Source organism: Cylas formicarius, unplaced genomic scaffold (assembly GCF_029955315.1).
Source record: "Cylas formicarius isolate icCylForm1 unplaced genomic scaffold, icCylForm1.1 PGA_scaffold_6__28_contigs__length_40554024, whole genome shotgun sequence".
NCBI classification, from domain to species: domain Eukaryota; kingdom Metazoa; phylum Arthropoda; class Insecta; order Coleoptera; family Brentidae; genus Cylas; species Cylas formicarius.
The window spans coordinates 9,394,709-9,422,500 of NW_026844347.1; the positions used below are offsets into that span (position 1 = coordinate 9,394,709).

Below are 27,792 nucleotides of genomic sequence, written 5' to 3' on the forward strand. Positions count from 1 at the left end.
GTATTTGCCACTGCCTGTATCTGTGATGGGTGGTGATGAGATTTAGCGTTCAGGTATCTATTAGTGTGTGTTGGTTTTCTATAGACAGTGTGTTCCAAGTGTCCATCTTCGGTCCTTGTGATGTGCACATCTAAAAAGGGCAGACTGTTATCCTCTTCAAGTTCTATTGTAAATTGAATCCTTGGGTGAATGGAATTCAGATGATCTAGGAATTTCAAAAGCTCCTCCTTGCCAAAAGGCCATACAACAAATACGTCATCAACGTATCTTGTCCATAGTTTTGGCTTCAGATTTGCCTTCTCTATTGCTTTCTTTTCGAAGTAAATCATGAAGAGGTTGGCAATCACAGGTGAGAGAGATGATCCCATTGCTGCTCCATCTATTTGTCGGTAAATTTTCCCGTTGTGCATAAAGTAAGCGTTTTTCAGGCAATGTCTTGACAGATCCATTATGTATGGCGGAAGATCTTCGTTTTCTTCTATAAGCAAGAGTGCCTCTTCTACTGGAATACTCGGGTAGAGGGATTTGACATCGAAACTTGCCATAATGTCGTCCTTGTCCATCCTGAGAGAACCTAAAATCTGAGTGAAATGTTCTGAGTTTTTAACATAGGAATCTGCCTTTTCCACTATAGGCTGAAGTGCACTGGCCAGATGTTTTTCCAGCTTGCATAATGGTGAGTTAAAGGCGCTTACGATTGGACGCAGGGGAACCCCGTCCTTATGGATCTTTGGAAGCCCGTAGAATTTTGGGCAACGACTCGATTTTTTCCCTCGGAATAAGTTTCTTCTTTGTATCCTCGTTTATTGATGAATCGAGAATTTTGGACTTAGTTGTTTTTTCCAAATATGTCGTGGGATCTCTGGTGACTAGTTTGTATATTGGGTCGTTCAAAATATCCTCCAATTTTGCATTATAATCCGACGTATTCATGACGACAGTGGCATTTCCTTTGTCTGCTGGCATTATTAGAATGTTTTCGTTTTTGTTTAGATTCCTTAAGGCTTGCATTTCTTCTCTGCTTAAGTTTGGTTGCGGTGGTTTTGACTGTCTTAAGACTCTGGCGACATCTTGCCTAATTAACTCCGCATCTTGTTCGTCTATGGTGGAAAGACTTGCTTCGACGTTGGAAACGATCTCTTCGACGGGTACTCTTTTTGGAGCTATTGCGTAGTTAAATCCTTTATTCAGTACGCTGACTTCTGTATCGGAAAGATGGTATGCTGAAATATTATGAACTGTACTGCTTCGGTTTGTATTTGGCACTTGTCCTGATTTTTTGGAATTTGACTGAAGGATTTCTAATTTCTTCCACAGTTTTTTTGACGTGATGTCCTTGTCTTTCTCAGTGCGCCATGATGTTAATAATTCTATGCGGTCCCACAGCAACTGATGGATCTTGTTGCTCAGTTTCAGGTGGAGTCTGAAAAGTTGTAGCTCAGTCTCACTAATTTCGTACCGGGTCCGCCTGATCTGGTCTTGGAGTAGGGCCTTGCTAGCTTTGTCCAGGATAGCTTGTGTCTTTCTGGTGCGTGTGTGATAAGACAACCTTGTAGATGTTGGCAGCAAGTTCTGGTTGCGGCAGCTTTTAAGAAAATTCAAGTTGCACAGCGAAATAACCCTCCTTTGTCTTAGTTTTTCATAACACTTGGTGGCTGTAAAGATCTCCTTCCCGTAAAGGTGTATGATATTCTCACGTATTGATTCACGGATGGAAAAATGTGATGACACTATATTCCGGGATATCATCCGTTCGCTCGTTGAACTCCGACTGGAATCCTGCATCCGACTGGAATCCTGCAAATCTTGCATCCGACTGGAATCCTGCAGACGTTTCGCCAAAATCTCACTTGGCATCTTCAATGCTCGCGCTCCGAAAACACTTCGAACACTGGGAGGTTATCGGCGGTGCGTGCGGTATTTATACTCTGCGCCGGAGATGGTAACGGTGCTGCTTGTGCGTGGGGGGAGGTGGCTCCGCCCCCTGAATTGTCGCGTTGTTAATTTCGCCCGATCGTAGTTGCGATGTCCCCGTTGGCTGCTGCGCATCGCTCTGCTGTTTGATTATCGTTCTCCACGTGTTGGATAAATGCAGAGCGTCGTCTCTCGTATTGAGGTGTCCGGACTTTTCTATTTCGATGGCCTCTCGTATAATCCTAGTCCTAAAATCAGGAATGTTAGCTATTTGTTTGCAAGTGCCGAAATCAATTTTATGGCCTGTCTGATGTTGGTGCTGAAACAAAGCAGATGTTGTTTGTTTGTTTCTTATGGCTAAACGATGTTCCTCGAGCCTGGCTGAAATCCTTCTGTTGGTCTGTCCCACATACGTCAGGCTGCACGATCCGCATGCTACACTGTATACTCCTTGGTTTTCCAGAGTAATTTTTTGTTTTGGGTTTCTTAGTATTGCTCCGATGGTATGGTCAGGTTTGTATGCCGTTGATATGTCGTGTTTCCGTAATATTCGGCCGATTTTGTCAGTAACCCCCTTGATGTATGGCAGGACAGCGATCGATCTTCGTTGGGTCTCGTCCTGCACTCTCTGCTGCGGCTGTTGTTGTTTACTGATTGCCTTGTTGATGGTGCGCCTTTGGTATCCGTTTTGTTGAAGACAGGTACTAATTTTCTTCAGTTCTTTATCTCTGTTCCTCTCGTTTGTGAGCCTGAAGGACCGAGCAATTAATGTATTTGCCACTGCCTGTATCTGTGATGGGTGGTGATGAGATTTAGCGTTCAGGTATCTATTAGTGTGTGTTGGTTTTCTATAGACAGTGTGTTCCAAGTGTCCATCTTCGGTCCTTGTGATGTGCACATCTAAAAAGGGCAGACTGTTATCCTCTTCAAGTTCTATTGTAAATTGAATCCTTGGGTGAATGGAATTCAGATGATCTAGGAATTTCAAAAGCTCCTCCTTGCCAAAAGGCCATACAACAAATACGTCATCAACGTATCTTGTCCATAGTTTTGGCTTCAGATTTGCCTTCTCTATTGCTTTCTTTTCGAAGTAAATCATGAAGAGGTTGGCAATCACAGGTGAGAGAGATGATCCCATTGCTGCTCCATCTATTTGTCGGTAAATTTTCCCGTTGTGCATAAAGTAAGCGTTTTTCAGGCAATGTCTTGACAGATCCATTATGTATGGCGGAAGATCTTCGTTTTCTTCTATAAGCAAGAGTGCCTCTTCTACTGGAATACTCGGGTAGAGGGATTTGACATCGAAACTTGCCATAATGTCGTCCTTGTCCATCCTGAGAGAACCTAAAATCTGAGTGAAATGTTCTGAGTTTTTAACATAGGAATCTGCCTTTTCCACTATAGGCTGAAGTGCACTGGCCAGATGTTTTTCCAGCTTGCATAATGGTGAGTTAAAGGCGCTTACGATTGGACGCAGGGGAACCCCGTCCTTATGGATCTTTGGAAGCCCGTAGAATTTTGGGCAACGACTCGATTTTTCCCTCGGAATAAGTTTCTTCTTTGTATCCTCGTTTATTGATGAATCGAGAATTTTGGACTTAGTTGTTTTTTCCAAATATGTCGTGGGATCTCTGGTGACTAGTTTGTATATTGGGTCGTTCAAAATATCCTCCAATTTTGCATTATAATCCGACGTATTCATGACGACAGTGGCATTTCCTTTGTCTGCTGGCATTATTAGAATGTTTTCGTTTTTGTTTAGATTCCTTAAGGCTTGCATTTCTTCTCTGCTTAAGTTTGGTTGCGGTGGTTTTGACTGTCTTAAGACTCTGGCGACATCTTGCCTAATTAACTCCGCATCTTGTTCGTCTATGGTGGAAAGACTTGCTTCGACGTTGGAAACGATCTCTTCGACGGGTACTCTTTTTGGAGCTATTGCGTAGTTAAATCCTTTATTCAGTACGCTGACTTCTGTATCGGAAAGATGGTATGCTGAAATATTATGAACTGTACTGCTTCGGTTTGTATTTGGCACTTGTCCTGATTTTTTGGAATTTGACTGAAGGATTTCTAATTTCTTCCACAGTTTTTTTGACGTGATGTCCTTGTCTTTCTCAGTGCGCCATGATGTTAATAATTCTATGCGGTCCCACAGCAACTGATGGATCTTGTTGCTCAGTTTCAGGTGGAGTCTGAAAAGTTGTAGCTCAGTCTCACTAATTTCGTACCGGGTCCGCCTGATCTGGTCTTGGAGTAGGGCCTTGCTAGCTTTGTCCAGGATAGCTTGTGTCTTTCTGGTGCGTGTGTGATAAGACAACCTTGTAAATGTTGGCAGCAAGTTCTGGTTGCGGCAGCTTTTAAGAAAATTCAAGTTGCACAGCGAAATAACCCTCCTTTGTCTTAGTTTTTCATAACACTTGGTGGCTGTAAAGATCTCCTTCCCGTAAAGGTGTATGATATTCTCACGTATTGATTCACGGATGGAAAAATGTGATGACACTATATTCCGGGATATCATCCGTTCGCTCGTTGAACTCCGACTGGAATCCTGCATCCGACTGGAATCCTGCAAATCTTGCATCCGACTGGAATCCTGCAGACGTTTCGCCAAAATCTCACTTGGCATCTTCAATGCTCGCGCTCCGAAAACACTTCGAACACTGGGAGGTTATCGGCGGTGCGTGCGGTATTTATACTCTGCGCCGGAGATGGTAACGGTGCTGCTTGTGCGTGGGGGGAGGTGGCTCCGCCCCCTGAATTGTCGCGTTGTTAATTTCGCCCGATCGTAGTTGCGATGTCCCCGTTGGCTGCTGCGCATCGCTCTGCTGTTTGATTATCGTTCTCCACGTGTTGGATAAATGCAGAGCGTCGTCTCTCGTATTGAGGTGTCCGGACTTTTCTATTTCGATGGCCTCTCGTATAATCCTAGTCCTAAAATCAGGAATGTTAGCTATTTGTTTGCAAGTGCCGAAATCAATTTTATGGCCTGTCTGATGTTGGTGCTGAAACAAAGCAGATGTTGTTTGTTTGTTTCTTATGGCTAAACGATGTTCCTCGAGCCTGGCTGAAATCCTTCTGTTGGTCTGTCCCACATACGTCAGGCTGCACGATCCGCATGCTACACTGTATACTCCTTGGTTTTCCAGAGTAATTTTTTGTTTTGGGTTTCTTAGTATTGCTCCGATGGTATGGTCAGGTTTGTATGCCGTTGATATGTCGTGTTTCCGTAATATTCGGCCGATTTTGTCAGTAACCCCCTTGATGTATGGCAGGACAGCGATCGATCTTCGTTGGGTCTCGTCCTGCACTCTCTGCTGCGGCTGTTGTTGTTTACTGATTGCCTTGTTGATGGTGCGCCTTTGGTATCCGTTTTGTTGAAGACAGGTACTAATTTTCTTCAGTTCTTTATCTCTGTTCCTCTCGTTTGTGAGCCTGAAGGACCGAGCAATTAATGTATTTGCCACTGCCTGTATCTGTGATGGGTGGTGATGAGATTTAGCGTTCAGGTATCTATTAGTGTGTGTTGGTTTTCTATAGACAGTGTGTTCCAAGTGTCCATCTTCGGTCCTTGTGATGTGCACATCTAAAAAGGGCAGACTGTTATCCTCTTCAAGTTCTATTGTAAATTGAATCCTTGGGTGAATGGAATTCAGATGATCTAGGAATTTCAAAAGCTCCTCCTTGCCAAAAGGCCATACAACAAATACGTCATCAACGTATCTTGTCCATAGTTTTGGCTTCAGATTTGCCTTCTCTATTGCTTTCTTTTCGAAGTAAATCATGAAGAGGTTGGCAATCACAGGTGAGAGAGATGATCCCATTGCTGCTCCATCTATTTGTCGGTAAATTTTCCCGTTGTGCATAAAGTAAGCGTTTTTCAGGCAATGTCTTGACAGATCCATTATGTATGGCGGAAGATCTTCGTTTTCTTCTATAAGCAAGAGTGCCTCTTCTACTGGAATACTCGGGTAGAGGGATTTGACATCGAAACTTGCCATAATGTCGTCCTTGTCCATCCTGAGAGAACCTAAAATCTGAGTGAAATGTTCTGAGTTTTTAACATAGGAATCTGCCTTTTCCACTATAGGCTGAAGTGCACTGGCCAGATGTTTTTCCAGCTTGCATAATGGTGAGTTAAAGGCGCTTACGATTGGACGCAGGGGAACCCCGTCCTTATGGATCTTTGGAAGCCCGTAGAATTTTGGGCAACGACTCGATTTTTCCCTCGGAATAAGTTTCTTCTTTGTATCCTCGTTTATTGATGAATCGAGAATTTTGGACTTAGTTGTTTTTTCCAAATATGTCGTGGGATCTCTGGTGACTAGTTTGTATATTGGGTCGTTCAAAATATCCTCCAATTTTGCATTATAATCCGACGTATTCATGACGACAGTGGCATTTCCTTTGTCTGCTGGCATTATTAGAATGTTTTCGTTTTTGTTTAGATTCCTTAAGGCTTGCATTTCTTCTCTGCTTAAGTTTGGTTGCGGTGGTTTTGACTGTCTTAAGACTCTGGCGACATCTTGCCTAATTAACTCCGCATCTTGTTCGTCTATGGTGGAAAGACTTGCTTCGACGTTGGAAACGATCTCTTCGACGGGTACTCTTTTTGGAGCTATTGCGTAGTTAAATCCTTTATTCAGTACGCTGACTTCTGTATCGGAAAGATGGTATGCTGAAATATTATGAACTGTACTGCTTCGGTTTGTATTTGGCACTTGTCCTGATTTTTTGGAATTTGACTGAAGGATTTCTAATTTCTTCCACAGTTTTTTTGACGTGATGTCCTTGTCTTTCTCAGTGCGCCATGATGTTAATAATTCTATGCGGTCCCACAGCAACTGATGGATCTTGTTGCTCAGTTTCAGGTGGAGTCTGAAAAGTTGTAGCTCAGTCTCACTAATTTCGTACCGGGTCCGCCTGATCTGGTCTTGGAGTAGGGCCTTGCTAGCTTTGTCCAGGATAGCTTGTGTCTTTCTGGTGCGTGTGTGATAAGACAACCTTGTAAATGTTGGCAGCAAGTTCTGGTTGCGGCAGCTTTTAAGAAAATTCAAGTTGCACAGCGAAATAACCCTCCTTTGTCTTAGTTTTTCATAACACTTGGTGGCTGTAAAGATCTCCTTCCCGTAAAGGTGTATGATATTCTCACGTATTGATTCACGGATGGAAAAATGTGATGACACTATATTCCGGGATATCATCCGTTCGCTCGTTGAACTCCGACTGGAATCCTGCATCCGACTGGAATCCTGCAAATCTTGCATCCGACTGGAATCCTGCAGACGTTTCGCCAAAATCTCACTTGGCATCTTCAATGCTCGCGCTCCGAAAACACTTCGAACACTGGGAGGTTATCGGCGGTGCGTGCGGTATTTATACTCTGCGCCGGAGATGGTAACGGTGCTGCTTGTGCGTGGGGGGAGGTGGCTCCGCCCCCTGAATTGTCGCGTTGTTAATTTCGCCCGATCGTAGTTGCGATGTCCCCGTTGGCTGCTGCGCATCGCTCTGCTGTTTGATTATCGTTCTCCACGTGTTGGATAAATGCAGAGCGTCGTCTCTCGTATTGAGGTGTCCGGACTTTTCTATTTCGATGGCCTCTCGTATAATCCTAGTCCTAAAATCAGGAATGTTAGCTATTTGTTTGCAAGTGCCGAAATCAATTTTATGGCCTGTCTGATGTTGGTGCTGAAACAAAGCAGATGTTGTTTGTTTGTTTCTTATGGCTAAACGATGTTCCTCGAGCCTGGCTGAAATCCTTCTGTTGGTCTGTCCCACATACGTCAGGCTGCACGATCCGCATGCTACACTGTATACTCCTTGGTTTTCCAGAGTAATTTTTTGTTTTGGGTTTCTTAGTATTGCTCCGATGGTATGGTCAGGTTTGTATGCCGTTGATATGTCGTGTTTCCGTAATATTCGGCCGATTTTGTCAGTAACCCCCTTGATGTATGGCAGGACAGCGATCGATCTTCGTTGGGTCTCGTCCTGCACTCTCTGCTGCGGCTGTTGTTGTTTACTGATTGCCTTGTTGATGGTGCGCCTTTGGTATCCGTTTTGTTGAAGACAGGTACTAATTTTCTTCAGTTCTTTATCTCTGTTCCTCTCGTTTGTGAGCCTGAAGGACCGAGCAATTAATGTATTTGCCACTGCCTGTATCTGTGATGGGTGGTGATGAGATTTAGCGTTCAGGTATCTATTAGTGTGTGTTGGTTTTCTATAGACAGTGTGTTCCAAGTGTCCATCTTCGGTCCTTGTGATGTGCACATCTAAAAAGGGCAGACTGTTATCCTCTTCAAGTTCTATTGTAAATTGAATCCTTGGGTGAATGGAATTCAGATGATCTAGGAATTTCAAAAGCTCCTCCTTGCCAAAAGGCCATACAACAAATACGTCATCAACGTATCTTGTCCATAGTTTTGGCTTCAGATTTGCCTTCTCTATTGCTTTCTTTTCGAAGTAAGGCTTCCAAAGATCCATAAGGACGGGGTTCCCCTGCGTCCAATCGTAAGCGCCTTTAACTCACCATTATGCAAGCTGGAAAAACATCTGGCCAGTGCACTTCAGCCTATAGTGGAAAAGGCAGATTCCTATGTTAAAAACTCAGAACATTTCACTCAGATTTTAGGTTCTCTCAGGATGGACAAGGACGACATTATGGCAAGTTTCGATGTCAAATCCCTCTACCCGAGTATTCCAGTAGAAGAGGCACTCTTGCTTATAGAAGAAAACGAAGATCTTCCGCCATACATAATGGATCTGTCAAGACATTGCCTGAAAAACGCTTACTTTATGCACAACGGGAAAATTTACCGACAAATAGATGGAGCAGCAATGGGATCATCTCTCTCACCTGTGATTGCCAACCTCTTCATGATTTACTTCGAAAAGAAAGCAATAGAGAAGGCAAATCTGAAGCCAAAACTATGGACAAGATACGTTGATGACGTATTTGTTGTATGGCCTTTTGGCAAGGAGGAGCTTTTGAAATTCCTAGATCATCTGAATTCCATTCACCCAAGGATTCAATTTACAATAGAACTTGAAGAGGATAACAGTCTGCCCTTTTTAGATGTGCACATCACAAGGACCGAAGATGGACACTTGGAACACACTGTCTATAGAAAACCAACACACACTAATAGATACCTGAACGCTAAATCTCATCACCACCCATCACAGATACAGGCAGTGGCAAATACATTAATTGCTCGGTCCTTCAGGCTCACAAACGAGAGGAACAGAGATAAAGAACTGAAGAAAATTAGTACCTGTCTTCAACAAAACGGATACCAAAGGCGCACCATCAACAAGGCAATCAGTAAACAACAACAGCCGCAGCAGAGAGTGCAGGACGAGACCCAACGAAGATCGATCGCTGTCCTGCCATACATCAAGGGGGTTACTGACAAAATCGGCCGAATATTACGGAAACACGACATATCAACGGCATACAAACCTGACCATACCATCGGAGCAATACTAAGAAACCCAAAACAAAAAAATTACTCTGGAAAACCAAGGAGTATACAGTGTAGCATGCGGATCGTGCAGCCTGACGTATGTGGGACAGACCAACAGAAGGATTTCAGCCAGGCTCGAGGAACATCGTTTAGCCATAAGAAACAAACAAACAACATCTGCTTTGTTTCAGCACCAACATCAGACAGGCCATAAAATTGATTTCGGCACTTGCAAACAAATAGCTAACATTCCTGATTTTAGGACTAGGATTATACGAGAGGCCATCGAAATAGAAAAGTCCGGACACCTCAATACGAGAGACGACGCTCTGCATTTATCCAACACGTGGAGAACGATAATCAAACAGCAGAGCGATGCGCAGCAGCCAACGGGGACATCGCAACTACGATCGGGCGAAATTAACAACGCGACAATTCAGGGGGCGGAGCCACCTCCCCCCACGCACAAGCAGCACCGTTACCATCTCCGGCGCAGAGTATAAATACCGCACGCACCGCCGATAACCTCCCAGTGTTCGAAGTGTTTTCGGAGCGCGAGCATTGAAGATGCCAAGTGAGATTTTGGCGAAACGTCTGCAGGATTCCAGTCGGATGCAAGATTTGCAGGATTCCAGTCGGATGCAGGATTCCAGTCGGAGTTCAACGAGCGAACGGATGATATCCCGGAATATAGTGTCATCACATTTTTCCATCCGTGAATCAATACGTGAGAATATCATACACCTTTACGGGAAGGAGATCTTTACAGCCACCAAGTGTTATGAAAAACTAAGACAAAGGAGGGTTATTTCGCTGTGCAACTTGAATTTTCTTAAAAGCTGCCGCAACCAGAACTTGCTGCCAACATTTACAAGGTTGTCTTATCACACACGCACCAGAAAGACACAAGCTATCCTGGACAAAGCTAGCAAGGCCCTACTCCAAGACCAGATCAGGCGGACCCGGTACGAAATTAGTGAGACTGAGCTACAACTTTTCAGACTCCACCTGAAACTGAGCAACAAGATCCATCAGTTGCTGTGGGACCGCATAGAATTATTAACATCATGGCGCACTGAGAAAGACAAGGACATCACGTCAAAAAAACTGTGGAAGAAATTAGAAATCCTTCAGTCAAATTCCAAAAAATCAGGACAAGTGCCAAATACAAACCGAAGCAGTACAGTTCATAATATTTCAGCATACCATCTTTCCGATACAGAAGTCAGCGTACTGAATAAAGGATTTAACTACGCAATAGCTCCAAAAAGAGTACCCGTCGAAGAGATCGTTTCCAACGTCGAAGCAAGTCTTTCCACCATAGACGAACAAGATGCGGAGTTAATTAGGCAAGATGTCGCCAGAGTCTTAAGACAGTCAAAACCACCGCAACCAAACTTAAGCAGAGAAGAAATGCAAGCCTTAAGGAATCTAAACAAAAACGAAAACATTCTAATAATGCCAGCAGACAAAGGAAATGCCACTGTCGTCATGAATACGTCGGATTATAATGCAAAATTGGAGGATATTTTGAACGACCCAATATACAAACTAGTCACCAGAGATCCCACGACATATTTGGAAAAAACAACTAAGTCCAAAATTCTCGATTCATCAATAAACGAGGATACAAAGAAGAAACTTATTCCGAGGGAAAAATCGAGTCGTTGCCCAAAATTCTACGGGCTTCCAAAGATCCATAAGGACGGGGTTCCCCTGCGTCCAATCGTAAGCGCCTTTAACTCACCATTATGCAAGCTGGAAAAACATCTGGCCAGTGCACTTCAGCCTATAGTGGAAAAGGCAGATTCCTATGTTAAAAACTCAGAACATTTCACTCAGATTTTAGGTTCTCTCAGGATGGACAAGGACGACATTATGGCAAGTTTCGATGTCAAATCCCTCTACCCGAGTATTCCAGTAGAAGAGGCACTCTTGCTTATAGAAGAAAACGAAGATCTTCCGCCATACATAATGGATCTGTCAAGACATTGCCTGAAAAACGCTTACTTTATGCACAACGGGAAAATTTACCGACAAATAGATGGAGCAGCAATGGGATCATCTCTCTCACCTGTGATTGCCAACCTCTTCATGATTTACTTCGAAAAGAAAGCAATAGAGAAGGCAAATCTGAAGCCAAAACTATGGACAAGATACGTTGATGACGTATTTGTTGTATGGCCTTTTGGCAAGGAGGAGCTTTTGAAATTCCTAGATCATCTGAATTCCATTCACCCAAGGATTCAATTTACAATAGAACTTGAAGAGGATAACAGTCTGCCCTTTTTAGATGTGCACATCACAAGGACCGAAGATGGACACTTGGAACACACTGTCTATAGAAAACCAACACACACTAATAGATACCTGAACGCTAAATCTCATCACCACCCATCACAGATACAGGCAGTGGCAAATACATTAATTGCTCGGTCCTTCAGGCTCACAAACGAGAGGAACAGAGATAAAGAACTGAAGAAAATTAGTACCTGTCTTCAACAAAACGGATACCAAAGGCGCACCATCAACAAGGCAATCAGTAAACAACAACAGCCGCAGCAGAGAGTGCAGGACGAGACCCAACGAAGATCGATCGCTGTCCTGCCATACATCAAGGGGGTTACTGACAAAATCGGCCGAATATTACGGAAACACGACATATCAACGGCATACAAACCTGACCATACCATCGGAGCAATACTAAGAAACCCAAAACAAAAAATTACTCTGGAAAACCAAGGAGTATACAGTGTAGCATGCGGATCGTGCAGCCTGACGTATGTGGGACAGACCAACAGAAGGATTTCAGCCAGGCTCGAGGAACATCGTTTAGCCATAAGAAACAAACAAACAACATCTGCTTTGTTTCAGCACCAACATCAGACAGGCCATAAAATTGATTTCGGCACTTGCAAACAAATAGCTAACATTCCTGATTTTAGGACTAGGATTATACGAGAGGCCATCGAAATAGAAAAGTCCGGACACCTCAATACGAGAGACGACGCTCTGCATTTATCCAACACGTGGAGAACGATAATCAAACAGCAGAGCGATGCGCAGCAGCCAACGGGGACATCGCAACTACGATCGGGCGAAATTAACAACGCGACAATTCAGGGGGCGGAGCCACCTCCCCCCACGCACAAGCAGCACCGTTACCATCTCCGGCGCAGAGTATAAATACCGCACGCACCGCCGATAACCTCCCAGTGTTCGAAGTGTTTTCGGAGCGCGAGCATTGAAGATGCCAAGTGAGATTTTGGCGAAACGTCTGCAGGATTCCAGTCGGATGCAAGATTTGCAGGATTCCAGTCGGATGCAGGATTCCAGTCGGAGTTCAACGAGCGAACGGATGATATCCCGGAATATAGTGTCATCACATTTTTCCATCCGTGAATCAATACGTGAGAATATCATACACCTTTACGGGAAGGAGATCTTTACAGCCACCAAGTGTTATGAAAAACTAAGACAAAGGAGGGTTATTTCGCTGTGCAACTTGAATTTTCTTAAAAGCTGCCGCAACCAGAACTTGCTGCCAACATTTACAAGGTTGTCTTATCACACACGCACCAGAAAGACACAAGCTATCCTGGACAAAGCTAGCAAGGCCCTACTCCAAGACCAGATCAGGCGGACCCGGTACGAAATTAGTGAGACTGAGCTACAACTTTTCAGACTCCACCTGAAACTGAGCAACAAGATCCATCAGTTGCTGTGGGACCGCATAGAATTATTAACATCATGGCGCACTGAGAAAGACAAGGACATCACGTCAAAAAAACTGTGGAAGAAATTAGAAATCCTTCAGTCAAATTCCAAAAAATCAGGACAAGTGCCAAATACAAACCGAAGCAGTACAGTTCATAATATTTCAGCATACCATCTTTCCGATACAGAAGTCAGCGTACTGAATAAAGGATTTAACTACGCAATAGCTCCAAAAAGAGTACCCGTCGAAGAGATCGTTTCCAACGTCGAAGCAAGTCTTTCCACCATAGACGAACAAGATGCGGAGTTAATTAGGCAAGATGTCGCCAGAGTCTTAAGACAGTCAAAACCACCGCAACCAAACTTAAGCAGAGAAGAAATGCAAGCCTTAAGGAATCTAAACAAAAACGAAAACATTCTAATAATGCCAGCAGACAAAGGAAATGCCACTGTCGTCATGAATACGTCGGATTATAATGCAAAATTGGAGGATATTTTGAACGACCCAATATACAAACTAGTCACCAGAGATCCCACGACATATTTGGAAAAAACAACTAAGTCCAAAATTCTCGATTCATCAATAAACGAGGATACAAAGAAGAAACTTATTCCGAGGGAAAAATCGAGTCGTTGCCCAAAATTCTACGGGCTTCCAAAGATCCATAAGGACGGGGTTCCCCTGCGTCCAATCGTAAGCGCCTTTAACTCACCATTATGCAAGCTGGAAAAACATCTGGCCAGTGCACTTCAGCCTATAGTGGAAAAGGCAGATTCCTATGTTAAAAACTCAGAACATTTCACTCAGATTTTAGGTTCTCTCAGGATGGACAAGGACGACATTATGGCAAGTTTCGATGTCAAATCCCTCTACCCGAGTATTCCAGTAGAAGAGGCACTCTTGCTTATAGAAGAAAACGAAGATCTTCCGCCATACATAATGGATCTGTCAAGACATTGCCTGAAAAACGCTTACTTTATGCACAACGGGAAAATTTACCGACAAATAGATGGAGCAGCAATGGGATCATCTCTCTCACCTGTGATTGCCAACCTCTTCATGATTTACTTCGAAAAGAAAGCAATAGAGAAGGCAAATCTGAAGCCAAAACTATGGACAAGATACGTTGATGACGTATTTGTTGTATGGCCTTTTGGCAAGGAGGAGCTTTTGAAATTCCTAGATCATCTGAATTCCATTCACCCAAGGATTCAATTTACAATAGAACTTGAAGAGGATAACAGTCTGCCCTTTTTAGATGTGCACATCACAAGGACCGAAGATGGACACTTGGAACACACTGTCTATAGAAAACCAACACACACTAATAGATACCTGAACGCTAAATCTCATCACCACCCATCACAGATACAGGCAGTGGCAAATACATTAATTGCTCGGTCCTTCAGGCTCACAAACGAGAGGAACAGAGATAAAGAACTGAAGAAAATTAGTACCTGTCTTCAACAAAACGGATACCAAAGGCGCACCATCAACAAGGCAATCAGTAAACAACAACAGCCGCAGCAGAGAGTGCAGGACGAGACCCAACGAAGATCGATCGCTGTCCTGCCATACATCAAGGGGGTTACTGACAAAATCGGCCGAATATTACGGAAACACGACATATCAACGGCATACAAACCTGACCATACCATCGGAGCAATACTAAGAAACCCAAAACAAAAAATTACTCTGGAAAACCAAGGAGTATACAGTGTAGCATGCGGATCGTGCAGCCTGACGTATGTGGGACAGACCAACAGAAGGATTTCAGCCAGGCTCGAGGAACATCGTTTAGCCATAAGAAACAAACAAACAACATCTGCTTTGTTTCAGCACCAACATCAGACAGGCCATAAAATTGATTTCGGCACTTGCAAACAAATAGCTAACATTCCTGATTTTAGGACTAGGATTATACGAGAGGCCATCGAAATAGAAAAGTCCGGACACCTCAATACGAGAGACGACGCTCTGCATTTATCCAACACGTGGAGAACGATAATCAAACAGCAGAGCGATGCGCAGCAGCCAACGGGGACATCGCAACTACGATCGGGCGAAATTAACAACGCGACAATTCAGGGGGCGGAGCCACCTCCCCCCACGCACAAGCAGCACCGTTACCATCTCCGGCGCAGAGTATAAATACCGCACGCACCGCCGATAACCTCCCAGTGTTCGAAGTGTTTTCGGAGCGCGAGCATTGAAGATGCCAAGTGAGATTTTGGCGAAACGTCTGCAGGATTCCAGTCGGATGCAAGATTTGCAGGATTCCAGTCGGATGCAGGATTCCAGTCGGAGTTCAACGAGCGAACGGATGATATCCCGGAATATAGTGTCATCATATATATATATATATATATATATATATTCACACTTCAATGACCCACTCCGTATACACATAATATTTGACATATCAATTCAAATTTGGTAATTATGGAATAGTTGATAGGTATATTCATCAATATTGAATTTAATTATTTTAATTAAGTTTATTGTAACCATGAAAGTTAAAAAGTAGTCACATACTTGGAAAGACGTTGTGAATATTCATATGAACAAAAACGTTAATCGAATTGCGTGTATATGGTTTTAATAAAATCCATAAAACGTAATGGAACTGAAAGCATTTTGTCGCAGTCATTTTTCAACTTCTTTTTAAAAATTGTTACCTGTCTTCCCATTATACAACCGGTAAATTATTTTCCGATTGCTTTTATGTAAAGTGTCAATAGCGCTAATGGTCCAGAGACAATTTACGCAATGCGGGACATTTAGAGCCGATAATAGATGTAATACAGGGTATCCTTCCTTAAAGTATGGCATTTTTAAATTTTACTACTCTTCATGTTTTACTTACAGTGTTGCCAAGTCCTTCTGAAATTGGCCAAAATAAATCGAAATCGATATAGGTCACGAAGAATATTAAAAAAAAAAGCAAAATTTGTTCCAATTAAACCGAAAACATAAATAGAAATTTTAGGAGTGTGGGTGCATACATTATGAGTATTAGGTAAGGGTATATGCAGCAAATTTGATAAACAAAACCTTAATTAAGTGATGACATTTCAAAATGTGGCGTACTATCCTTTTCCTACGACTACTATTTTTTGGTAAATTTTTGCAAAACAGCACGAATATCATTTACTGAGTGATCTGATACATTACGCTCGGCAATGACAAGTATCGAAATATTATCTAGGGCAAAAATATTCGATCGCTTCTAAAACCGTGACTAAAGTATGGGAAGTGGTCCGTGACCGTGAGTAAAGAAAGTGACATCCTTAAAGTGCAACTTTCCGCACCCCTGATACATAAATACTTAGGTATTTTAACGTAGGGAGTAAAAGTTTATTACAATTCCTTCCCCAAAGTTAGAAAGAAAGATAAGAAAAGTTCATATAATAGTAGATTATGCAACAACTGTTGTAAACAGCATTTGAGGCACGAGCGGAGCGAGTATTTAATAAATGAGTGACTTAAAAAAAAGTTTTGCCAAACGTGTTTCTACGACCGTTAGTTTTTGAGTATATATGTACAAAACAACAAGAATACAATCACTGACATGACCGTCAGAAAATAACAAAATTCAAAATTCAAGCCGTGCGGTAAAATTTCCGAAAATATCTTATTGCCCTCAACTCCGTGCGTTAATATCCCGGAAAATTCCGAAGTAGCTCGAATCCATGGTAAAGTGATTAGGTATTTTAGAGAAGGGAGTGGAAACAAGTGGTAGTGGTAGTGAAATACATAAAAATAATTAATTCCTTTAGCCACCAGTATATTAGATTTATTAAATTCAGTGGCGTCCCGGTCCATCAAATAAACTATCTGCCGCTGATTTTTTTGAAATATTGAAAGATATTTTTCAAATTTTGCAACTAAAAATTGCTAGAAATAAAAATAAATGAAAAAATCGTTTACAAGTAAAAATTTCAATAGAATTAAAGTTCAGACTTGTTAAACGTTAGACCTTCTTTTTTCTGTTCTACAAATACAGTGTGCAGAGACTTTAAGAAAGTAAAAAAGAGGTTTCTACAGTAACAAAGTGGAAGCTCGAAGAATACTTTGGTCACATCCTGGGACATAACAAGTACTTCATACCGCAACGATTTGTCCAGGGAAAAGTCGGCAGCAGGAGAGGAACAGAAAAGGGAATACACTCGCGAATGCATAATGTATACGGAAGCGCTGAAAAGCCTCGAAAAATAAAATTCAGGTTTTATTTTAATTTGCCAGCAAAATATGATGATTGAGCTTAATACGTCTCACACAAATGTAGCTAGTTACAGAGTATTCGATGTTATAATTTTATTCAGATTTTTTTCATTAATTGAGTACATTAATAAATATTGTCCATTTAGGTTTTTTGACATTAAAATTACGAATTTGGAACTTATTTGTACGTTGCTCCTAAATGGCGCTAGTTTCGCCATATTATTTAGATAGGAAAGACAGTCCAACTTTGTCGGTTTTTAACTTGATTAAAAAGTTCCGCTATGCCAGTCCCAAGCCTGGGGCCTTGCCACACAAGGGGCAAGGAAGGAGGAGGGATCGAGGAGTAACACCTCGCTAAAAAACCTAGGTTCAGCTGGCCCCGGCTGATAGCACCTTGTAAGGGCCCCTTGTCCAGGGTTACGGATGAAGACCACACCGGCGGTGAAGGCGAAGAAGAAAGCTTCGATTCGGCGGAATCGGCGTAAGTGGCAACCTAGGCTTCTAGGGGTAAATTCAAAGCACCGAATGACTGCCGGTATAAGCAGTCCCCCCCTGTCGGTCAACAGCTTCGGGTGGAAGAACTGAGAGGAGTCGGGGCACTCTCTTGTCCCAGAAATGAGAAATCGTTTCAAAGGCGGAAGAACCAGCAGATGGTCAACGGCAGGGGAATGCAGAAGGCAACGGGAAACCACTGCATTAAAGATCTCTCTAGATATCCCCAGGATATTCATCCGATAAACTCTTATCATGTTGGAAGCTCAAACACAAATGGCCTCCAGTCCCGGGCAGACCTTAAATGGTCAGGAGGTGCGAAGAATCCCCCGGTTCCAACTGGATAAGATAACGAAAATGGCGACCTGGAATGTTAGAACATTATTTGCAGCTGGAAGGCTCGATAATTTGATTCAAGAAATGGACAGAATGAAAATAGAGATCCTTGGAGTGTGTGAGGTCCGATGGCCTGGAAGTGGGATGGTCAAATCAGGAGGAAAAGTCTTCTACTACTCTGGTGACAATGCTAATCGTAATCAACATGGTGTTGGTATCTTGATGAACGAGAATCTGCAGAAATCTATGAAGTGCTTTGTCCCAATCTCCGAGAGAGTGGCTCTCGTCCAGATACTTGGCAAGCCTCTAAACATCAATATTATCCAGGTTTACGCTCCGACAGCAGACAAACCTGAACAAGAAGTCGAAGACTTCTATAAACAAATAGATACGGCCTTGAAACTCACAAGGACTAATGAAATAAATATAATTCTTGGAGATTTTAATGCCAAAGTTGGCAGGGGCAGGACGGGGTCAGTGGTTGGCGACTGGGGTTTGGGTGAGAGAAACAACAGGGGCGAAGGGCTGGTTCAGTACTGCGAGGAAAACAATCTTATGATCGCAAACACATGGTTCAAACTCCCGGCAAGACGACTATAAACCTGGAAATCCCCACAAGACAATAATTATCACGTTGTTCGAAATCAAATAGACTACATCATAATTAACAGAAGGTTTCGAAATTACATCACCAAAATTTCTACAATGCCGGGTGCCGATATCGCATCAGACCACAACCCGGTGTGCGCCAACATTGTTCTACGTCTAGCCAAACCTAAGAGAAAGAGCCTTAGGAAGACATTCGACCTACAAAAATTAAAAGTTGAAAAAACAAGACTATCATATGAGGACCATCTTAATAAAGAACTAGAAAACGTTGTCAACACCAACGACACTGACAGGTACTGGCTCGATCTCAAGCGAGCCTTTACAACCACAAACGAAAAATTTCTCTTGAAAGAAAAAACAACAAGTTAAAACAAGTGGATGACCGAAGATATCCTAAAACTGATGGAGGAACGAAGGCAATGTAAAACCCAGAACGATTACAACAGATATGGAGCTCTTCAAAGGCGAATACGAAATGAGATCAGAGCGGCAAAAGAGAAATGGCTACATGAAAGATGCCTAGAGGCCGAAGGCCTTTGCAGGCTTGGGAATAGTTTTCACCTCCATAAAAAAGTAAAAGAAATAGCGGGGTTATACAACAACAGACCGCTTAGCCTCATTAAAAACCAACACAATGAAATAGTGACAGAACCTGAGGAATTGCTGCAAGTATGGAAAGAATACACAATTCTTCTTTTCAACGACGATAGACCAGATAATCCCCCAATAGAGATATCTACTCTCTCAGGACCGAGCATACTGAGGAGCGAAGTCACACATGCCATCAAGCTGATGAAAAATAACAAAGCTCCGGGCCCCGACGATATGTTCTCAGACACGCTTCATTTAGTCAGCGAACAAAACTTAGAAAAGATCGTGACACTTTTTAATAACATCTATGATTCCGGACACTTCCCAGCGGATTGGCTCCGCTCTACGTTCGTTGCAATGCCAAAGGTGAACAGCGCAACATCATGTAAGGATTATCGTCTCATTAGTTTAATGAGCCATTTTCTAAAACTTTTTCTCCGAATACTTCACACAAGGCTCTATCGGAAATGTGAGGAAGTGAGTTGGGCTAGTCAGTTCGGATTCAAGAGCGGGTTTGGAACTAGAGAAGCCATATTCAGTCTTCAGACGTTGGTCCAAAATTGCCAGGATCAAAGAAAGGATGTCTTTATGTGCTTCATCGATTACGAGAAAGCGTTCGACAACGTTAAACACGACCTTCTGATGACATACCTTGGAGAACTGGGACTAGATGGAAAAGATATAAGGTTGATCGGTAATCTGTACTGGCACCAGAGAGCGGAGGTTCGAGTGAGCAACGCTGGAACAACCGAAGATTTCGAAATCAAAAAGGGCGTTCGTCAAGGATGCATCCTGTCCCCCATGCTATTCAACCTATACGTAGAAAAGGCATTCTCCGAGTCCATCTCGGGTAGTCCTCTTGGTATCAAGATAAACGGAATCCCCATCAACAATATCCGGTACGCAGACGACACCGTGATATTGGCAGACAATGCACAGGATCTCCAGAGTCTGCTAACGCAGGTCAATGAAGAAAGCACAATATTAGGCTTAAAAATTAACATCAGAAAAACCAAGGTTATGATCGTTAGTAGGAGCGATATTCCTAATGCGCGAATACATATCAATGAAGAAAACATCGAGCAGGTCACACAATTTAAATACCTGGGATGCATGATCAATAAAGGATGGGACCCGGATCAAGAGATAGGATGTAGGATCGAACAGGCTAGGACAACCTTTTTGAGGCTCGGAAAATTCATTACAGACAAGAACTTGAACTTTGGCCTCAGATATAGAATGGTGAAATGCTATGTCTGGTCCGTCCTCCTATATGGTGTCGAGGCATGGACACTGAGGGCACGAACCATCAACAAAATTGAGGCTTTCGAAATGTGAATTCTACGACGTATGTTAAGGGTGTCTTGGGTCGATTACGTGAGGAATGAGGATATCCTAAGAAGAGCCGGCCTGGCAGAGCGAGAACTATTCGAGAACATCAAGAAAAGGAAAACAGGATATCTCGGACATATAATCCGAGGAGAGCGATACCACTTTCAGCGTCTCATTCTTCAAGGCAAAATTGAAGGAGGAAAAAGGGGAATAGGCAGAAGAAAGTTATCATGGCTAAGAAATATCCGACAATGGACAGGGATAAGTGACTTCCAAACGCTACAGAATGCTGCAATTAACAGAACCATCTGATAAGAAGGCGATGAACGCCCACGCAGGAATCTGCTTGGCACCTGAAGAAGAAGAAAAAAGTTCAAGGTATTTTTTCTGATTTTTAAAAATAAATTCTTATAAGATGAAAAGGTATGAGAAGCATGTAAAAAAAATAACAATAATAACCTGAAAAATCTAAATGTGTGTGGAAAAAGTGGTTTCTAAAAATAATTTATAGCAAACAAAAAACTTACCTTACGCATCGGACCTACTGTTTGAGGAGAATAAAATACTCGATATACGTCAGTTATACTGCTTTAGTATATTAAAAGATATCCACAAAGGAAAAATTCTTGTTCTTAATGCTAATCACACTTATCATACCCGAACAGAGAAAACAAGGGCGTCTATCCCACAGTTAGAACAAAAACCCACGGACAATGATCATATACGTATTTCTCACCTAGGTTATATAACATGCTAAAAGCATATTTAAGAGAACAAACCATCTTTACGAAATTTAAAAAAAATGTCAAAGTATGGATGTTTCAGACGGGCAGATGACTTTTTGAGGACCTCATTAACTTAAAATATCAAAGGTAAATAAGACTTGAATTATATTTAATCAAGCATAGTTTCTTTTTTTACCTAAATGCTAAATTATGTATATTCACATGCCTAGTGAGTCAATGTTTTAATCCTCATCCTATTTTTATTTTTGCTTACATATATGAGTAGACATTATATTACTATAAATATAACAAGTAGATTCTTTGCCTCGTTGTTATTATTGTAATTATTTTTAGTTTGGTTTAATATTGGTGTGTCACGCATAAGCATTTCGCATTGCTTCAGTGAAACAAAACATTTATTCCACTTAAATCAATTTTATAGATTATGTTATTGTAAAGTTTAAATTGAATAAATGTAATTATTTTTATTTTTATTATTATTATTATTATTATATGTTGGCAAAAAAAAGTATTTAAAGTTGTTTTTGGAAAAAAAAGTATTGCAATAATAATATAAATTATTGCATTAAATTATAATTTCATTATAATTTAATGCATCATAATATTAATAATAATACACAAAATAGTTATAAGCTTTTTTCTTTCCTATTTTCCTCGTCTTTTTCACAACGTTTTCTAATTAAAAGACACAAACGCTTTACAGATAAAACAAGAAATATATATTAATTAATTATATAACATTAAACATTTAATTAAACTTTAAAATCCAATTTTTCTTTTCAGTACAACTACTTAAATTTAAATTTAATTATAACAATTATATGAAGATATTTAAGCTAAGCTAAATAAAGTGTTAATAAGATTCTAAATACGTGTTGCCTAAGCATTAATGCGACTTCAGTATTTTATAAAAAAAAAACAGCTTACGTTTTGTTGAGAACGTTCTTAACCGCGTGCGTTCGTCTAAAAGGGCTCGCAATTCCGATCTTTATTTCCCGGGATTCCAGTCTCTAGTATTTAGTTGATTTTCCATTTTCTGGCGAGCAGAAGGTTGTACAGTTTCATTTTATCGACCTGCGCCCCTGTTGCCACTCCGCGGGTTTCACGCTCTTCGGTATATTTGTTAAAATGGCTACCTAACTCTCCCTTTACTCCCACCAGTTTTGCGGAATTAAATTTATTATAATTTCGGATGCTATCGTTTAGCTTGCATTCGGGTGACACTTCTGCAACTCCAATCGGGAAAACTGTGAGTGGGCAAATTTTAGCTAAAATCAAGTTATAAATTACAAGGCGAAGTAATTTTTTCATTTTATTTTTCGATATTTCGACATTACTACATTACAACATTAAAAGTCACGAAAAAAGAAACAAAAAAGATATAACCCAAAAATATTAAAATTTGTCTATTAATATTATTTTGTTGTTCTAATGTTATAAAATGGGTTGTTAGATAAAAATATCTTGAGGTGTTTTTTGAACTTTTTAATAGAGAGAAGTGTTAGCTATAACTATCGTTGTGCGTTTGAATTGGCGTCTTGGTATGTCAAAATATTTTTCTTTGACATGTGCACTTCGGAGTTTGAATCTTTATGGTTTAGTGAAGATTGGTCTCTTCGAGGATATTCGATTTATTTTTTTTAGATGTTTTAGCCCCTGTGGAAAAGGATTGTAGAGACGTAATCCAGCAGAAATTAGTAATTGTTTAATATATTGATGATTTTATCGTTGAAAGTACCAATTGTTTTTATTTCTTATAGTGAATTTAACGTTTACGGTTGTTATTCCTTATCCGCAAAATACAAAAACTTGAGCAAATATAAATTTCATCCATACGTATTTTCCACAGATCAACTTACGAAAGAAACGGATTGTCCAACACGAGTCGCATTCTGCAAATATATTTTAACTCTGGCGCAGGGAAGTATTTCGAAGGATATGATTCCCGAAACTCCAGCGGTTTAAATCAACATGTAGTCAGGGAACGAAATTATCAAAGATATTTAATTTAATGTTTATTGCGCTATAAGAATAGCGACGCACTGTGGAACGATCCTATATAAAACATATGGTTTTAGCGGCATATCTCTCACAGTCCTCCAAAATAATATTTACATTATTACATATATAAAAAATAATTCATCTCACGAACCATAATACTAAACGGGATACCATTGTACCAATGAGATGGCCGTATTAAGGATTAGGTAGGCATTTATTTTTCAATCGCCAAATTTCTTCAATAGATAATTTAATTTTTTCTGAGGCCCATTACAAAGGCCAATTGAAAAATATGTTTACTCATAATTTTCTTCTCATTTTCTGTTTTCTTGCTCAAACTAAGATGTTAAGAAAATGAGCCAAATTAATTAATATGCATGGTAGTTTGGAACTGATACATTTATTTTAAACGACATCGGAAAAGGCTATTAAGAAAAGTGTATTATGTTTTATCAAAACTCCAAAGCAAGCAAATGAATACCATTGTACTACATTAAAACTAATAAACTAAAGCGGAATAACTAACTTGAATATTGTATGTATATGTAATTGAAAAATATATTATCTCGATAAAGATAATAATGGGTACACTGTATTTTTCTAAAACTGTTACTGGGATTTCATGCTGACTTGTTCATTTTTAGTCGGAGAAAGAGGTTACTAATAGGTTGGAGGATAATAAACTATTAGCTTTATTAGCTAGTTATTAGCTTTCTCTTCATTTCTTATGTTTACTGAAAATAATTGACTTGACCATGAGGCATTTTGTTATAATAATTATGTTAACATAGTGTTAAAATATTATTTTATGTTTTACTTTAGGACACATACAAAGAGAAAATGTACAACAAATTGCAAACTGTATTAAATCAAAAGGGCTACATTTTTTTATATTTTTTAACACCTCGCTTCCAACTATAAAATTTTTTATGCTTAAAGGTTAAATGCGTAAAACAAATCTAAAGCAAAAAAATTAAATCGATATTTTCTTCAAAGGTGATAGCTAGGGCAGGTGATTTTTTAAATAATTCAACACTTCTAGGCAATCTTTTAAAAATCTGTTTCTAAAAAAAATTATATTTTTTATACCACCATAAAAACATATCAGAAAAGACAGTACTCTTTATCCTAATATTTACGTCACAAAATAAAAAAAAATCTTATGATCATTGTTTTGATTTTAACAACTTTGGAAGTCTAACCCTAAACACACAAAAATTTTTCAAGACGAAATGAAATAACTATTGCCAAATGCAACACAGAAAAATGAGTTTAATTTTTTTTCAACACAAACTTTTCAATAAAATTGTTCTACTTTGAAAAACTGTAATATTACTTTAGCTCATAGCTGAAACCTAATCTATCAACATTACACTTCCACATAATGGCTTAGTCTACGATTTCTTGCAAACAGTTTTCAATCACCAGTTTATAGCTAACAATAGGTCTCCTGACTTGGCAGTGGTTGATATTTTTATTGAGAGTACAATTAAAAATCTGGAATATAACACTCCAGTTAGATGAAAAGAAGATTCTATGCAGCGATTGAGGAGTGTGTTTCTGAGATGGTTTGATAACTATTTGTCAGAGTTGGATAAGTAAATACTTGTATCAGTAGTAGATTTTAGAGTGCCACAAGAAGCAATACTTACTCGGATTCTCTTCATAATTTTTATTTACTATATATTTTATATTGACTATCCATAGAAACAATGACGCATTTGAAGACGGTTTAAGAGGGATTAACCAAAAGGAACAACTAGAGCACGCTTATGGAATCAACACGCTTTTCTTTTCAGGTTGATTTCGGAGAAGTTTTCATCCCACCAAACTTAGAAGTTCCGAAGCCACGCGTCTTGCCCGAATTCAAGAGGTTAGCGCACGGTCTCCGTTCCGACAATATCAGCGTTTTGGACGCCAAAACATTTTACATTCCCAATTTACATTATGACGGTGCCGGTCCGGATGCGTATTTTTGGGTTGGCAATGGATCTGAACCTTCGGCGTTTGGAATCAAGGTATAGTTAACATATTTCGAAAAAGGATTAAAGGAAACTAGGTACTAGTATTATAATTTAAGTATGAAGATTATGACCGTTCGATTTGCTGCGAAACTTAAAATATGTAGGATGATTCGCGGTGGATAGCAAGTTTGTACGTCAATTTTGATATTTTTTAAATAGCTTTATTGCAGCGATATTCAAATTCGTAGGGAACTGAAACTTTGGCTATACTTCATCATGCAATACTTCTATGTAGACAAGTTCATTAAATCAACCATTCAAATATTTATATCAATATAGATAATTTGGCAAAAATTAGTTACAAATACTTTGGATTTGATATTGGTGGTCACAATAAGGGCAGCAAGGTACGGTACTACAGAAACAGATGGTCCTAGAAAGTTGAAAACATATATTAAAATAACAGAAAGTGATGGAAATTATTTTCAATTTTATGAAATATCCACCATTGTTATCTTAGATTTTAAAACTCGGTTTCCACAAAAAATTCTAATGTTAACCGTAGTTAAAATGCATACTATTTTAAAGCTGAAACAAATTTCAATCTGTTTTGGTAATGCTCTTTGCTCTGTCTCTGCAAGAAAAATGGTGGAGAATGTTCATTTCACATTTAAAATTTTAAATGTCTGTATCTCCAAAAATTCTTTATACATTTTAAAAAATTTAAAACCCTTAAAAAAGGGCTTTTCCTAGGCTCTCAATGGGTGACGCCTTGCCTTGCCCCACCAAGTGGAATTTTCCAATTTAATCGCAATAAAAAGTTCTGAAAAAATAGTAAATTCAACAATATATCATTTTTTATCATTAGATGTTCAAATAACGGGCACACAACCCAGTGAGCACTAAATATCTTTAAGGGTTTATATTAATGTCTAAGTATCAGGATTTTTTCAAATAAAACACTGGTTTATTAGATGGCAAACGATATTTAAAATCAATATATGTTTATTAGGTTTTTACAAAACCTTCGAAAGACACAAATTTTCAGATATTTAGTGTTATCACTTATTTTTCAATTAATAATTACGTTTAATCACTAACTGGGTCACTAATCAATTGTTGGAGACTGATTTTATTTATGTAGTTAATATGGAAAAGCATTTAACTACTTAAAATTTGTTAAATATTTATTTTCCTTAAAAATGAAATTAGGCCATCATGTTAAATCGTCAAAATTGATTAATTTAGTGCCTTTCAAAGGTATTGTTTTGATTTCAAATATTATGTGGTATCCCAAAGACTGACACTAGCGTTTTTTTTTTTTAATTCTGGACAATTAGGCACTAAACTAATAAATCCAATCAATATGTTTCTCAAAATCCAACTCGTTTTAGCGTTCAATTCTTTATTGACTTTATAATGACATACAAAAAGTTGATCAATAGTTCACAAAAAGAACTTTCTAATTTTCGTTCGTAGTTTCTGAGTTATAAGGGTCGGGAAACTTACTTCGGACGCCCGGATTATTTGTAAATAAACAAAAATCACTTTATCTCGCTACATCAACTGTTAGAGCAAATCCTTAAAATGAAGAATTATTAGTAAGGTAATCAAGTTCAAATTTTTACACCAATAAAAAATACATTTTTTCATTCGTCCTACACAGGGGCGATTAAAATTATGAATTGCCCTGCATATGGACAGTTACGTGAAAAGGATTTTATTCTCTCTGGTCAATCTTTGATTGCTGAGAATCGGGATCTTTGGTAACTTGTTCGGTTGGAATTTACATCGCCTTTGATGCATTTGATCAGTTCTTGGAGTTCATGAACGCCTTCTGGAACTGAAATCAGTCGTTCTAGATTATGTTCGTAAAAGAACTAATGCTACTAAAATAAATAATTTAATTTTAGTTATCCAAAATCGGTGAGAAGGTTTTTCTAAAACATTTAACAGTCTGTAAATTAAAACAATTTAGCAAATTGTTGTTTTTCAGAAAAAACAAAATTATTTTTGAAAGAACTTTGAAAAAAAAAAAGTTTAAAGTGTGTCAATGTAATATGAATAACGAAATTTTCTTCATATTTATAGGTACCAAATGAGATGGGTTCGTTGGAACCTCTACGAGGCTATCTCGGTGAGGATATAGAGATACAGCTTCCCGGCTCATTGACGGTGTACGACATAGATTGGTTGGCTGTATGGTGCGTTCAGTACAGACACAACTTTGGACATGTAATGATACCGAAAGACCTCGATGTTCCTCCCGCATTAGGGCAAACTAAAATATCCGTAAGTAATTGGAAAAATTTTTGAAGTATCTGCTGAATAACTCGTATAGAGTTTCTCTCACCATTCGGATCTCGGAAATGGTAAGGGCATACCCGATTTTGATTTACGAAAGT

General features: G+C 39.8%; 1 protein-coding gene and 1 long non-coding RNA gene across 3 annotated transcripts in view; one reads left to right on the top strand and one right to left on the bottom strand.

Moving 5' to 3' along the window:
* The window catches only part of LOC132702811 (uncharacterized), a 39,385-nt gene extending 14,233 nt beyond the window's left edge, over positions 1 to 25,152 (bottom strand). The window contains exons 1-2 of the long non-coding RNA XR_009618971.1: positions 25,076 to 25,152; positions 22,350 to 22,690 (exon numbers count right to left, since the gene is read on the bottom strand). This is a non-coding gene — a long non-coding RNA (uncharacterized LOC132702811). The remainder of the gene's footprint in view (positions 1 to 22,349; positions 22,691 to 25,075) is intronic.
* Positions 1 to 27,792, top strand: part of LOC132702807 (protein Skeletor, isoforms B/C) — a 139,483-nt gene that overhangs the window by 90,331 nt on the left and 21,360 nt on the right. For both annotated transcript variants that reach the window (XM_060671599.1, XM_060671598.1), the window contains 2 exons: positions 25,223 to 25,441; positions 27,479 to 27,679. In XM_060671599.1, coding sequence (XP_060527582.1) covers positions 25,223 to 25,441; positions 27,479 to 27,679 — 420 coding nt within the window. The remainder of the gene's footprint in view (positions 1 to 25,222; positions 25,442 to 27,478; positions 27,680 to 27,792) is intronic.